Source organism: Phalacrocorax carbo, chromosome 3, assembly GCF_963921805.1.
Source record: "Phalacrocorax carbo chromosome 3, bPhaCar2.1, whole genome shotgun sequence".
Classification (NCBI taxonomy): Eukaryota; Metazoa; Chordata; class Aves; order Suliformes; family Phalacrocoracidae; genus Phalacrocorax; species Phalacrocorax carbo.
The window spans coordinates 56,310,865-56,326,502 of NC_087515.1; the positions used below are offsets into that span (position 1 = coordinate 56,310,865).

A 15,638-nucleotide genomic window follows, 5' to 3' on the forward strand; every position below is an offset into this window, starting at 1 on the left:
AAATAGAGATTTCAGGGTCAGATGTTTAATCTTTCTCATTTTGTTGTGGGTCCATTCCAGGTTGTTCCAATTGACGTGTTCCTTATGCTATTAAAGCTATATGCTATTACAGGCTGGCTTTATTTATTTGTTTGTTTGTTTGTTTGTTTGTTTGTTTGTTTTCACAAGAATATGACATGTGTATTCCGTTAACAAGTCTTGTTAACAGCTCCCACCAGCTAAGACAATGTAGAATAAGTGTTGCAAATGTCAATTCTCAGTATCTTTAATCCAAACGTAGCATACATATATAGCATACACATGTACTGACAAAATAATTAATCCAAAATGTTGTCAGATATTTCTGAGAATGATCATTTTGAATTTCTTAAATATGCATCAAATCTCAAAGATGTTTATTTGCCTTAACTTGCTTGCATTTTTGGTGGGGCATATCTTCCCTTCTGCTCTTCACACTTTCAGGCTTACAAAGATAAGGGACAGCAAGAACACTGACTTTACCTACTTTGAGCTTCTCACCTGCCGGGTACATAACACTGACAGAGGTTGTATGAGACTATATAAGAAAAGTCAGACTGTGATTCTGTACATTGCAGTCTTTGGACTGACCCATACGCAAGGCAACAATGCAGCACTTGATGTGTAGGGACCACGGCAAACTCACAGTTAAGCCCTGGGTAAAGTGCTATTTATGACAGATAAGGCTGTCACAATATATCCACCTTGTAAGTCTGGTTTTTAAAGTTGTTTAGTCCTCAGATACTTTCTTGGTCCAATAATAAATGTTAGTGTAGTACTTGAAAGTGTCAACTAATTAACTGACTTTTCTTTGTCTTTCTATATGGCTGCTGTGTGCTGTTATTCCACCCTGGATATTATATGGGGAAATGTACTTGTGGATGATAATGGTATCCTCTAATTCACCATTCATCATAACTACATCTGAATAGTACATGGGGAAAAGCATGAGGAGCACAGCTTAATGCTCAATTATTCTGAAGGACAAAAGTCTGCAAGTATTCCTAAACCAACCAGAAAAGCAAAAGATAAAGCATCTGAGAAGACAGAAAAAGAGAAGTCTAATAAAGAAAGAGGATCACTTGTATCTCTTGCATCTCGGCCTGAATCTCAGGTGAGAACAAAGCCAAAAACTGGATTTGTTGAATGTGCCATCATTGCACTGGGTGTAAAGATATTTTCAGTTCTGCTGACCAGTATTACTAGCACTTCTACTGTATCTGTTGCATTTCTCTATGCCCTGCTTTGCCACCTTTTTAGCTTTACACCTGAGTTTGAATTACACATGTAAAAGACATGCACGCTGCATTTAGAGATGTAATGTGCTCATTTCTTTATTTACGTATAAAGCAATTACTGGTTGTTCCTCTTGTTGGTCTCGTTTCCGTCTCTGCTGACGGTTTATTAAATTCCATGAACTTGCCATATTCATGTCCCATTTGTCCCTCATTGTGGTGGTTTTCAGGGGTTCCCAGGGAGATTAAATAGGTCTTCCCCCTATTGTCAGTTCCTGTCTTGTATGTCACAATTGTCATTAGCTTGCAGACATACAATGTCAGAAAAACTGGTACCTACTTGCCTACTTGCAAATTCTTCCCATCTGCGGTGGGATAATCTGAGTGTTCTGTGGTGGACCGAAAGGCTACTGCCAGCCTGTATGCCTTAAAAGGAATAACTGACTTTATGGATTGCAAACAGATTAATGGAGGACAAAGAAGAAACTGACAGCTCCTCGTTTAATGGTATTGCTTTTGCTGGGAATTTTGCTGCCTCATGGCAGGTAGTTCAAGGGGAGGGCATCTCCATAGAGTTTTTCATGAGGAAATCTCTACTGAACTGTTTTGATGACTAAACCTGCTGCACAGCAAACTTCCCTATGATTCATATCCTGATTATACTGAGTTCTATAATAGTGCTTTAAGCTTTCTTTCAGATCAGTCTGAGTGGCTGCAGGTGAGATTGTTGGCCACAGAAATGGATGCAGCTTCAGGCTGTGTCAGATTTCTGCCTTCAGCCCCAGTGATGAGGTATGCTCAGGGTGCTGGGATGATGGTTCTTGGGAGTTCGTCAGTCTCCCACTAAAACAGATGCATTTCGAGATGGGACTGCCTACAGATGAAGAGGATGCCCACCTTTAGTCTCAAATAAAAGCTGAACTCCTACTTCTAAATCTTGGGCTTAAAGCTTCTGCAGTTGGTACGGTTTCCAGAAATACATGCAGCACAATATCTCATTCACCGGTCAGACGGCAGAATAGTCTCCTACATTTCAGGCGCTGTTAGTACCCTACAGTTCTGGAGAAGCCATGCATTAAGGTGGTTTAGAGAGTTTGGGAAGTGATTGGAAAGAAACTGATGCCTCACAAGACAGAGCAAGATGTATTTCTACACCAAAAGCCTAGTTAATTACAATAAGATTTCTTGTAAAAAAAGCTTGTGGAAGGAAGGAAAGGCAAGGAGGGAAGGAAAGAAAATAGCTTGGCAGGGAGATAAGACAATCACATGAAAAATCGCTACAAAATACTCTTGTTCAGACAGGCTGTTCAGAAGAACTGGGAGTGTGGACCATGCTGTATGGGACTGGGGGGAAGCATGTGAACAAAATACCTCACAGTGCTCCCAGATGTTGCAAAGTAATTTTCCTTTCCTGTGGCAGCCATTGTTTGTGTAGTAATGCATGTCAAAGTCTATCAATGTATAATGTATATCAGTTGGGAAAATTACCAGGCTACTGAAACATAACTTCATCCTAAATAGTGGTAGTAGATGTATAGCAACATATATATTATGTTTGTGATACTTCCCTTTCAGCAAGTTGCTTCAAACAAACCGTACTGGACTTTACGTCTAGTTAGTGAACAGAGAGAGGCTGACGTTCTGGAGGTGAAGAAGGACACCCAGCGAGCAGATGAGATCAGAGCCATGAAACAAGCATGGGAGTCTGCAGAGCCAGGAAGGGCTATCAAGGTAATCTCAGAGTGCGATCCGTGCAGTAATGTTTCTTCACAAATTCCAGGAGCTGCTGTGATGGTAGAGCAGTTGCCACAACAGAGACCTGACTTTATATGGCTGGCTTCTTCACCACTCTCTGGAAGACAGGAAGTTTTGCACAGACTAAAAATCAAGTGATTACGGGCATGAATTCTGGGCAAGAAGATCATCTATTTTAGACCTCTGTAGGTTACTGAGGCTTTAGAGTCTACTTTACAAAACAGAGGAAAGTTTCTCCTGAGAAAGCCCACTACCTCTACACAATTGCAAAGCTGCTACTTGTGACAAGTTTGATGTTTAGCATGAACAGATTCTAGTGAGAAATACACTGTTATAAACATGCCAAAAAGATTTCCCTTGAAGAACTGGCATCTGGCCATATCATCACTCAAACTGTCCCCTGCAGCCAGGATTCCCATATTCATTCTGGGTTCAGGTTACCCATAAGCCTGTACATGCTTCTCTGTATGAATTCACTGTTTTGGAGAAGCAATACTAATTCAGATGTCAGCTGCAGCTGGGCTCTTTTGACATGATGTATGCTTAAGACGGAAAAATAATACAAGGTCTTTCTAGCAAAGCAAAAGGTTACACTGCTGATTCAGAATTGGAAGCATCATTACCAAAAAAAAAAACCCAAAGGAAAATAAAAGAACAAAATGCAGTCTTTCAATTTACCTGACAGTCATCCCCTATCACCACCACCATCAGTGGCCGCTGAGGGATACTCAGCCAGAAACTCCAGCTCAGAAGCATTTTGCATTTTTTATATTGCCTTTCAGAAATGAACCTCAGACCTGGGTCTTCCCAGTTACACTTTCAGATTTTCTCAGTTCTCTTCAGTGTATCCAAAGCTCAATTTTTTTTCTGACACTACTTATTAAATTCTGATCTAAGGAGAGTTGCATTACTCTGCAGCTTTGATTGGCTGTGCTGAGACTGAAAATGCAAATACAGCCTCCTAAAGATTAGCTGGAAATGAATCACCTTTGATGTGTAAAGAGTCTCTTCAGAATGCTGGTTCCATCACCGTTGCCTTTTTTGATCAGAAAATCAACTGAATTACAGCTAAAGGGTTCCATTTTAAAAACCCTTAGGTCTATGACATTTTTGTAAAACAGCTATCGTTAAGAAAATTGCAGGAACTGTGTGTAATACACTAAAAAAAAAAGGTTTGAATTGGTGATCTGCTATCCAGACTAAGTAGTTTCCCTTCTCCTTTCTTCCTGATCACCCTGCCCCAATGCCTGCCTGTTCCAGGGGTCACAGGCCCTCTGACTCTGGGAATTAGATGCCTGACTCCAGGCTGACTTTTGGCTTCTCTGTCTATTCTGGAAATCTGAGCCCTTAAGAGAAAGCCCACTGAGCCAAAGTCACCTGCTGAACAGACAGGCAGATGTGGTGATGCGTGGTTTTAGCATAAAAAATAACTGGCCCTGAAAGGGTTTGCACCCATAGCTCTCATTTCTCAGGAGGAAGTCTAAATCACCAGGCTATAGGAGCTCCTAGGAGGAAGTGATCTTTCCTTAAGGAGGTGCAGTAGCTGAATGTATTCTGACCAGACATTCAACTATGAGGGAACCTTGCTTTTCAGGTTTGTTTTTTTTTTTTTTCTTTTCAAATCCAAGGATTACTTTAAACTGCCCAGAGATCAGTGATTTTCCAGTATTTCATTGCATGATGATCTTCAGCGTAAGCATGCAGTGTCCCAGGACTGACTCAATGAGAACCCTAGCATCTTTTCTGATTCCAGCCCAGACAGAGTTGCATACTGCACTCTGGTGTTAGGTTTGTTAGTGGCAGCATCATTTTCTCATTTGGGATATACACTAGATATAGCCAGTATGCACTGAGTGGACTGAAACCATTCAAAGTGTACTGCCTACTTTTCATTTTACTGAACTACCATCTCACAGAGGTTTACTTAGGGATTCTTATTCATATACTCAAAACACACTTGATAGAAATTAAAGATGAACTTTAAGTACAAATGCTAATCTATTTCTCCTCTACACAACACATTAAAACTAAACAAAAGTTCCAGACTATTACCAGAAAAAACGGATGTTTAATGTTGACAGGTTATTACTTCAGAAAAAAAAAAATCTTGTTGGAGAGATTGCTTGACTATAACTCTGACATGAAATGTGGTCCTGTTCTGTTTATGGTTTTTTCCTTCCCAGTGACTTACTAACGGTATTCCTGTTGTTAGAGGTGATGTTTTCATAGATCAAACCAGTGAAATGTACCCACCAGTAATATGAGGTAGCATCATATCTCACATGCACTGGATTTGAGGACTTACTGTCTTATTGACCACTTATAGATCCCTACTTTCAAAAATTTTGGGATTTAAAGTGTGCAGTAGAATTTTTCTTACCTGGATTAAAACTTTAATCTCTAGGCTTTTCAGGAACGCATGCGGTTTCTTAATAAGTATGCTGTGAGAGATTCAGAGGAGCCCATAGCTGGGACTGAGACTGCCAGTTTAACACCTAGTTCAGGAGAAACAGGTAAGGGTATAATTTTCTGTCATGCATGTCTTCAGTTCATCATGTTCAGCTCCTAAGAAAAGACTTCTGCATTAAATACTGGATAGAACAGCCCAAATAAAGGTGTCCAGATTCACAGTGCATGCTTAGTCTCTATCTTCCCTGTCCCCTCCTTGTTTTACTTGTTGCATTTCTCTGTTTTCAGACACAGATACAGTCTCACAGCTCTTGGAAGCTGCCAAGTTACCCTTAAGCAAACTTTAGGCAGTCCTTCTGTACTAGAATTCTAACCCTAAATTAACCTGAAATTTTTTGCAGTTCAGTGGAAAATACCTACTCCCTCAATTCCAAGTTGGGTACCAGAGGTCATCAGTGTAGAAATATTTAAAAAATTTTTAGCAGCTGAAATAGCACGTCAGTAAGGCCCTAATATTTCTAATGTGCATTTTCTTTATGTTAATATTCATGGAAACTGTTCATGGGCAGTGCTTTGGAGGCGAGGTGTTCAAAAAGTGCATACTGAGTAGCATCACCTTCCTGGCAGCTTCCATAAGTTTTGTCTAATTTTATTTAGTGGCTGCAACTTCTATGGATTCTTCATTTGTATTCCCTGGCAATTACTGGACTCCGATTAAAATTTTAACTGAGTGCAACGCTGCACGGCTGTTTGTTGTTTCTTTTCTTCTGAGAATAATGCTGAGATCAGGGCCATCATTAAAAGGAAAGTATAATACCCAGATCGATTGTGACGATATCTGGTCATGGCTCGCGCGTGGAACTAGAACCTGTGACCAGTATGTAACTTGTTAAGATTAGTATTTTGCCAGTCAGGTAAGTAATTCTCCCAGGAATGTTTAGGAACTTAAAGCAGAAGTAGTCCTCACCTTATGCCTCAGACAAATACATCATTAGTTACTTCTTGCATTCCAAAGGAACTTGAAAAAAATATTATTTCCTCTAAGTTATTGGAGAAGGACTTCAAAATTAATGCTTGTCTACCAAGAGCTTTGTTCTAAACTAAGCATTTGGAATCTAATACAAAGTCTCAAGAAGTAAAGATAAAGAGGTGACACCCCAACGACCTTAAGCTGCTGTGGTTCGGTTCGTTCCATAGAGTGCAGCGATAGGCAATAATGTGCTTGAACATTTACGTAATGTTCAGTGTCTTAATAAGAATTTTTATGTTCTGGAGAGTACTTTTCCGATGGGCAGTGTCTAAGGCACTTCCAAAGTCCACGTCACCCTTCTAGACCAACAGAGAAGGCTGGTATATCTGCCTGTGTATAGGCAGTAAATATATAGGCAGTAAATTTTTTTACCTCCTTCCTATTTTTGGTGAGAAAATTCCAGCAATACTTTTTAAATGTTTCAATCGATTACTGCTACAAGTAGGGTAATGAAGGAGTTTTTATGAAAACAAATTACTGCAGTCATTGTTAAATCTCATCACATTTCACAGGCATTTTCAGCACATCCAGACGAACTGAAAGAAGGAAGTGTTGGAATAATCACAATGCAGCTCAGCACAGTGGCATGCTTAATAACAGATATGTCATTATATTGTGAGAATGCTACATTAAAGCATAACATGGTTACCATCCATGTGGTTAAAAGAATTCTAAGACATCAGAATGACAATTTTAAGTTGTCATGGGACCATTTTTCTTTAGACTGGTATTTCCCAAACTAAATCTCTGTCTAAAAGGGAATATAATTTTTCTAAACTACAGCCAGGACCAATCAGATTTTTATTGACTTTTTTTTTTTTTAAATAAAAGAATGTGATTCCTTGCTGATTAGAAGTTATTCTTATATACTTTATACACTTTAAATTAAATGTTCTTACTTAGATTTACAAACTTTCTTGAGTACTGTGGGTTTAGCTAAAATACATAATTTCTCTCTAGTTTATGTGGGGTTTTTGCAGCATCTTTGATGAGCATTGGAAATAAAAAGGCAGAAATATTATACCCTCTCCAACCCATATTCTTATTTAATAATGTATTTTGCTGAGGCAAAAGAAGGAAAAAACTATATAAGAATTTAGGTGGAGCCTCCTAGCATAACTGAATAACCAGTTTATTCTGTTCTGTTGTAGATTCTCTTACGGCAGGAAAGAGAGCATCACAAGCAGCTACTGACTCAAGGTTACAAACGCAGCAAAAAAAATGGGAGCCTATAGACCTTAGTCCTTACATGAGGTAAACTGCAGCAGGAACAATTAAGTCCCAGTGAAACACCAAAATGAAAGACTGGCTAAGGATTTTCATATATATAAAGTAATAAATGCAACATATTTTCATGCACTTGTATCCTATCTGTAGTTGGATGCAGTATAATAGAAGTTAATGTAGACTTTATCCTTCACATGTCGTTGAAGTAAGCTACAATTCTGTCACAGGCTTGTTAAAGTTGCTGTGAAAATCCTGGCCCGTGTTTTATCCGTCCCTTACATGTGTACACAAAATCACTCAGTAATGAACGCGGAAGTGTAGATGGCATCAAGATACAGTTTTCAGCTTTGATTTTCCTGGCATGGATGTGTTTTAAAATCTGAGCTTTCCTACATCCATTTATCATTTATGTCCTTTCCTTAACATAATGCACGCCGAAGGAGCTGAATCGCTGCACTGCACGCAATGAGAATGTGACGTAAATATTTGAAGAAAATGCATGTGCAGGCAAATATGTTTATTTCAGTGGTCCTCTTGAAAGAAGCGCACATGAAGTTTGTCAGGATGTGATGCTGGATTCACATTGTATGTTTAACATGCAGTTCAGTTAACAATAGTTAATAGCTGAAATAATTATATTAATTGTATTCTTTATTAGAAAGAACTATATCCCATGTTGATATGAACATATCTAGTTAATATACATGCACCTGAAAGTTTGCTGTGCTGCAGCTAGAACCCAGTTCATGCTTATGTCCATTCGTATTCAGTGAGGCATTTATGCAGCTCATTGATTTTCAAAAGACCTTAGAACATGCTGGAAAAATCCCCAAATTTAATTTTAAATTGAAAGGAAACTGGTGTTATATCGAAGTGAATAACATCAAACCAGTAGAAAATATGGCAAAATATCTTCCACAGGCTTGAGTCTTGTAAGTATTTAATTTGTCTTCATCTCCTTGACTTTTACACTAGGCATTTAAGTCAAATTATAAAAATATATTATCCACTTAGCTGCCATTATGCCAACGGCAATAAAAAAAAATTTACATTTGTCTCAATGCTAAATTATAATATCAAAAACTTCTGGAAATATTATATTTCTTGCAAATTAGAAGTGTCACATGTAGAAGTTTTTCATATGATCAAAGATGAGCATGATTTTTCAAATATTCTTTAAAAAGGCACTTAAGTATAAGAAGACCTGGCTTCAGGAATGTGCTTTCTCATTGGTGTTATATATAAGCATAGGAAAAGTGACTCCTTAACCATATCTAGCCATACGATGGTGACATTGCCGTATATAAGCCAAATGTATGCATAGAGGTGTTAAGCAAAATATATGCCACCCAAAACTGCATTTGAAATGAGAGAAATATCTTTGTATTTCCTTCAGGAAAACAACATCTGAGTCTGCATTAAGAAATGAGTCTATCATTCAACAGCAAGAGATACGTAAAGCAGAAAAAATCAACCGTTTTAGGGAACTTCGAGAGCTGGCTTTGGAACAAAGAGAAAAAGAACAAAAGGCCAGAGCTTTACTGAAGCAAAATATACTTGATATGTACGAAAATCTGCAGGTAGGTCTTCAAGATTACTTTTCAGTAACTATTACTGTGATATCCACCATTAGTATGAATTTCTTGAACAACCATTCTCAAGACACTTGTATCCAGTACCAATAATGAGAAACAGCGAACAAGCTTGAAATTTCGCTTGGGCAAAGGTTAAAACTAAAGGCTTTAGGGAAAAAAATTAGTACTACACAACACGACTTGATATGATATTCTGAGTACTTTCTTGACACAGCTCTTTGTAAAAATACTATTTTAAGAATATCACCATAAAAGGGTAGTTAAAAGTAAGAATAAATTGAGCATTTGACATACACGACCAGGAGCATATTAGATAAAGCATCTCTGGTTTGGCTATTTTTTTTGGTTATAGAATTGTATAGGCTTTTTGGAAAGTAATAACAAGATCATTTACATAGGAGGGTGAGTTGCTCTTAATGTGTCTTACTGCAAATTTAGAGAACACAGCTTTCCTGGAATATGCATGATGTCAGCAAACAAGAAATTGGAATTATTGGTCCTTAAAAAAAACCATGTCTATAAATAATAGATTTCCTAGCATTAGTGTAGGATCCAGTGTTAGGATTACCTCAGCCAATGCATTGGACATGAAACTGGTACAAATATCTTAGCAAATTTGGCTTAACCCTTGAGTGTCAACAGGAACAAAATGTTTTGTTCCACAGTGGTAATACAATCACTCCTAGCAATCAGCTGGTGACTGTTCAGAGCTCTTAAAACTGGATAAGAGACAATAAAAATAATTTTACATCAAACCAACCTATTTACAGAAATCACTTGAAAACACCTCCTTAATAAGTTCCCACACCTACTTAACTCCAAGTCTGCAAGGAGCCATAGTCCTCTACCAGTGACTAGTAAGAGTGCATGTCCAGGTGTTCAGATGTTGCTATGATTTTGGATCGTGTATCATATATGAAATATATTGTATATCATATATTATTATATACTATTATATAATAACTATATATTGATGCTATATAGTATATATTGTATTATTGCATATTATATATTGTTATATACTATATATAATATATATGTCTATTTTATATATATATCTATATCATATATTAGAAGGGCAAATTTTTATTGAGTAGTTCCTCAACTCTTCCTAGAAAGTATGTCCATTAAAGATGTTTCACAGTACAAATTTAAAATGAGAGTTACTTGTGGATATGCATACTATGCCAACTAGCACTTACAGAGTTTTTTCATCAGTAGACCACAGAGAACTACATAAAGGTATCCAGGTATCCCCATTTTCCAGGATGGAAATGTAAAGGAAAAAGTTTTCAGAAGTGTCCAAGTCCCACTTGCCCTAAGTCTCGTTGAAGGTCAATGTGATTTAGGCTACTTCAGTCTCTCAAAAGACTAGAGCTCCTAAGCCATTTCAGCATTTCCGAAAACTAGGTTTTAAGGGAATTGTTTAAGACAACAAAGCAAGCCGGTAACTGAAGAGGGACTAGACCCAGATGGGTAACTAGCCTGTTGCCCTATCCTCCTTTCACACAATTAGCTTATGCCAGCAATTTAAAAAGGATTTTCAAGAAGTCCTTCATGGTGAAAAGACTGACATGTAGCTGCGTCACTGTGACAAATCAATAAAAATACATGTAAAAAGAAAAGGAGAGGTGCTTATAGAGTCACAAAGTGAAATGTAACAGGTAGGATGCGGTTGCTTGTGATGAAGCCAAGATTCATGTGTTGGGGGGGTATTTCTGTTTGGTTTTGGCTAGGCGTCCTTAGATGAAACACGAGGCAGAGTTCACAGCATTCGGGAAGCATACAGAAGTAAGCTGCTCGAGGCTGAGCGCAGAAAACAAGAAGAGCTGGCAGCTCATGAAGCAGTCCTGCAAGCAGAGCAAGAGAAGAGAAGTCCAAATGCACACAAAAAAAAGCATGGGAAAGGTTTAGGGAAAAAAAAGTAATTGCTAGCACTACTAAACTGTATTTAGCGGTTAGGAAGGGAAAGTTTACATGCAAAGATGAGAAAGAATGTTTGTTATTTTCCAGTATTTTTGTCAGCTATGTCACATTTTATCTCTTTGCCTGGTGCTAGTGAAAAAAATTGATCTAGTATTCTTCTTTTTAACCAAGTGTTTGATATTTCGCTTCTCATAAAGGTACTCACTACTATTAAAGTTTGCATGTTTTACTGGAATAAAATTTTGTAAGAAAAAATTCATATTACGTTCAGATTCTTCTCACAAAATCATGGTGTCTTTTGTCCTCTTTTTCCAATGAAAACAGTCAAGAATGAACCAGAGTTGAAAGAGTGAATGTAACCTATCAGTTTTGAAGTCATTTAACTAGGCAGAAACATGAGCTCCTTAAGTGGGTGACATTTTGTAGCGTTTATAATAAATAAATAGTGGCATACCGCACGTGTCATATGCAGGCATTGGAAGGCTTCCCAAAGCCCAGTTCACTCTGCACTCAAAAGCTTTCTGTGTACCGTAGTATTTTTCCCTTTCATCGTTCTCTTACATGTTTTTGAATCTCACAGTAATGCTCTGTAGTGGCAAATGCATGGTGCAACCTTCCAAGGCTTGTTGAATACTACTTAAAACTCCATTACTCTCTGTGTTTATCTTCCCAAAGCTATGTTTTGCCCACAGTGGCTTTGCTCACAGTGATTACAACAGACCCTCAGTTCCTAGACCTCTGGCTGGAATTTTAAAATGTTTCTTAAAGGTAGAACCAGTGCATCAATGAAGTGGCAATCACAGGCTTTCCACATGAAGGGTAAGATATTTCCTCTAAGCTCTTGCTTCCATTAGCCTAGAATTCCTGTATTTTTCTGGTATTGTCATCAAACACACACAAAAAAACATACGTGCGTTCATACTCAGCAGTTATCACTCTGTAGTCAGAGACAATGGTCAAAATTCCTAACAGTGAAAACTCTCTCTAGACCAGACACAGCTGTTTTAAATGGCTTCAAGAACTTTCTGTGTATGTAGTCACAAGCAGAAGCTTGGGAAGTTGGACTGCCTACATAGTGTATACATTCAATATGTCCAGGATGGCCAAAAGCATTTATTATCCATGCAACATGAGAAACCATGAGACTCACCTACTTAATGCAAATCACAAGAAATTTTATCCTTTGCATTCTGGCCGCTGGTACTGGCTAAGCATTGCATTTGAAACGAGCCTTTCTTCTGCATCCTAATGACATACCAGATGTTCAGCTTCTGCTGGTTTTGCTCACCTCTGCTTTATCAGTACTTCGCTGTCGGGCTCGAACTTGACTCACTCCTCTATCAGTTCTGTGATGTCTGTTCTTTGTATATCACCACACCTACACACCTGCTGTGATGCCTCTGCCTCCATTCGGCCTCCTTCCTCCCATACAACATAAACTGAACTAACTGGCTCAAGTTTTCATGTTTGAAAAGGAGGAACTGAAACCGGAGTCCTAAGACTGCAGGTGATTTTTATTTCAAAGAGCAGGAGATAAAGTTTTGCTTTGAACCATACAGGTTGCAAATAAAAAGCCTGTCAGTCTTGTGCTATAATTGCTCTGATTTGTCCTCTCTATTTTGGAATATGGACTATACTGCTTCATAATATTCCATCTTGTTTCCATGGCAATAGCACGTGTTGGTTGTCTTCTTATGTGAATCTCTAATGAGCTTCTGTAGAGGAAGATCAAGCTGAAGTTCTGTTCTTGATGTCACTGCAAGCACTATAATGACATTCTGTTGTAAAAATCGATCCAATTCCAAAAGCCAGCATAATTGACATCTAAATGTCAAAAATTCAGCTAATAACCTGCATGATCACAACCCATCCCCACATGTAATCGGCTATGAACTGACTTAAGCTCAGACACAGTGTACTCAGACCTACATTATCAAATCTAGTTCTGATGTTATACACAATTCTAAGTTTCATAATTTCCTCGTTTTAAAGAGTAATGTGGCATTGTCATACTCTGCCATGTGGTTTGTGAATGTCTCTGTTAGCTCATTTATCATTTCAACAACGCAGATATGATGAGGGAGTGAGTTACTGTCACGCTGTTTAATTGCAGGTACTTTGGAGTATGTAATGTTTTAAGAGACGCACAGTAGCAGTTTTATTAAATCCCTGTGCATGTTCCAGAAGAACAAAATATCCCCCTGCCTGGAAACGGAGCCTGGGAGAGAAAAGGTCTTGTTTGGATTGTGGCAAAGAATTTACATGCATTGGACCCAGAAACAGATGACTGATGACATTTCATATGCATCAGTTTTACATCAACACAACAGTTTTTACATGGTGCACCGCATCGCAGGCTAAGCTAGCGGGGAAAGATGTACAAAAACTAAAACATGGTGTTTTAAAACAGCCATTGCAGTAATTTATGGAGCTATCAAGTTTAGCACTTTACTGTAAGAAAAACAAACAAGTAGAACTATACATTGTGTTTTAATGGATAGGATCATTGCCTCCAGTTTGTAGACCAAGTTGCCCCATAGTCAAATTGTGTGTTCACATGGATAAAGCACTTTTATTCTTTTGCCCTTTAGGAGTAAGACAGCTTTTAAGCACCATAACTTTATGAAATTTAATTATCTTCATATCAAAGGAATTTACTGGCTGTATTCAGGGCAAGAAATTGCTAAAATCCTGGTTTTACAGATTGCATTTTCAGAAATATGCCATATTGCATCAAGCATTCATACTGTCTTTAGGTTTCCTGTAATAAAAGCTCTGGAATTTGGATAGTCATTGTTCCTGCTTATACTGAGCTTGGTCATTCAGGGCCAGATTCAGTAGAGGCATAAGGACAAGCTTTAAATTACATGCTTTCTTATTCAGTAAAGAACTTCAGTAAAGGACTGAGACATGGGGTCAAGCCCTTTACAGAACAGAATAGAGAGGGAAAGCTTTTCTGAATCAAGACATGATTGCTCGATCTTTTAAGATGACAGTCATTTTGGTGGTGCAATAGAGGAATGGCTGCATCAGAGCATACTTTACCAACTATCTGGAGGTTCGAAGTCACGGAAGAGAGGGTTTGGATTTGGGGGAGTGGGAGCAGGGGTTGAACATGTGCCTTCCAACATTTCTTACAGAAAATCGTGCCTAAGAAAGTTTGCATAGTTTGTCACTTACACCACCTCTGATTTTTGTTCATGGAAGGACTCTGTATATAAACAACAGCACAGATAACTATGTTGATCTCTAAATGTTGCAGTTTAGTTGTCCTGTGACTTGGAGAGTTCCACGCTTCTCCCCTGCAATGCCAAGCCTTACTCCTGAAGAAGAGTATGGCAATAGCCACCTCTGTAAATAGATGAAAAGGATAGGGTGCCTCAGCAGTTCAGAAATCCTGATCTGTCTCTGGCAGAAGATTGTATGCTTCTTACAGAGCAGGTCTCCAATATTCTGGTAAGATGTGCTTTCTGTGTTTGTGCAATTCTCCCACACCTTAAGTACCTCCAACTCACGAGCCAAATACAGAACTAATTCCAGTCTCTGTGTTTAAAATGCAGTAGGAGAGTCTCTCAGTATCAGGTCATTGCTAGGGGCTTGCACAATGAGGAGCAGTCTGAGGAGTCAGCACAGTGGCATGTGAGACAAAAGCCTGGCTTTCCTCCTGAGGACCAGCTATGTGGTTTGAGACCTAATGAGCTCAGAGCTTAGGGCAACACTGGAAATATTTTACAGTTATGCTTTGTGACTGGCTGGAATTTTGATTAAAGATTTAGAGGTTCTTTAAAGCAGGGGGACATCTTGCAGTGCCTCTTTAAGGTTGAGCTGCATTTTTGTAGTGGTAAACCAAAAAGAAATTTACTGTACAGATTCCTGATATTCATTTCTCTTCGCCATGAAGTACAGCCAGTTATACAACTATGTCACTGTTCAGCAGAAGTTTTGAAAAATTTTGATGGAAACTGCAAATGCCACAGGAGAATGAAAACTTTTCAACATGTTAGACTCCATTGTGAATTATCCCTAAAGAATTCCTGAGTTTGCTTGCTTTAATTCTACATTTTAGGAAAAAAAGGTAGTATTCACAAAGCAATGCACAGACCTGAGAAAGAAATTAAGTCTTTGACTTGATAATTCAATTTAATGGGGATTAACTTTGTAAAGAGTTAATCACTTCTAATAATCCTTTGTAGGTGTGTCCTGCTAAGCTTTAGCGGTTTTCTCTGCTTGATCCTTTCCTTTTGGAGCAGCTATTACAAACTAGAAAGGCTCTTTTTCAATAAAATACATATCTAAAGTTACTTTTGAACGCAAGTAGCTTCATTAATCTTCAAATGACTTGTCCCATCTGCTTTGCTTTAATTTGGCTGGCATTTACACAATGAGTTACAGACCAAGAACCAGACCAAGCCCGTTCCAGGATGCCTCGCTGCTGAGACAAGC

The 15,638-nt window shown here is 38.3% G+C and overlaps 1 protein-coding gene across 1 annotated transcript in view; it reads left to right on the plus strand.

Annotated features, from left to right (window-relative positions):
• ADGB (androglobin) overlaps positions 1–11,423 on the plus strand; it is a 129,693-nt gene extending 118,270 nt beyond the window's left edge. Inside the window, exons 30-35 of the mRNA XM_064446993.1 lie at positions 951–1,132; positions 2,829–2,984; positions 5,413–5,521; positions 7,599–7,701; positions 9,071–9,254; positions 11,006–11,423. Coding sequence (XP_064303063.1) covers positions 951–1,132; positions 2,829–2,984; positions 5,413–5,521; positions 7,599–7,701; positions 9,071–9,254; positions 11,006–11,197 — 926 coding nt within the window. The 3' untranslated portion in view covers positions 11,198–11,423. The remainder of the gene's footprint in view (positions 1–950; positions 1,133–2,828; positions 2,985–5,412; positions 5,522–7,598; positions 7,702–9,070; positions 9,255–11,005) is intronic.
• The last annotated feature ends 4,215 nt before the right edge of the window (positions 11,424–15,638 follow it).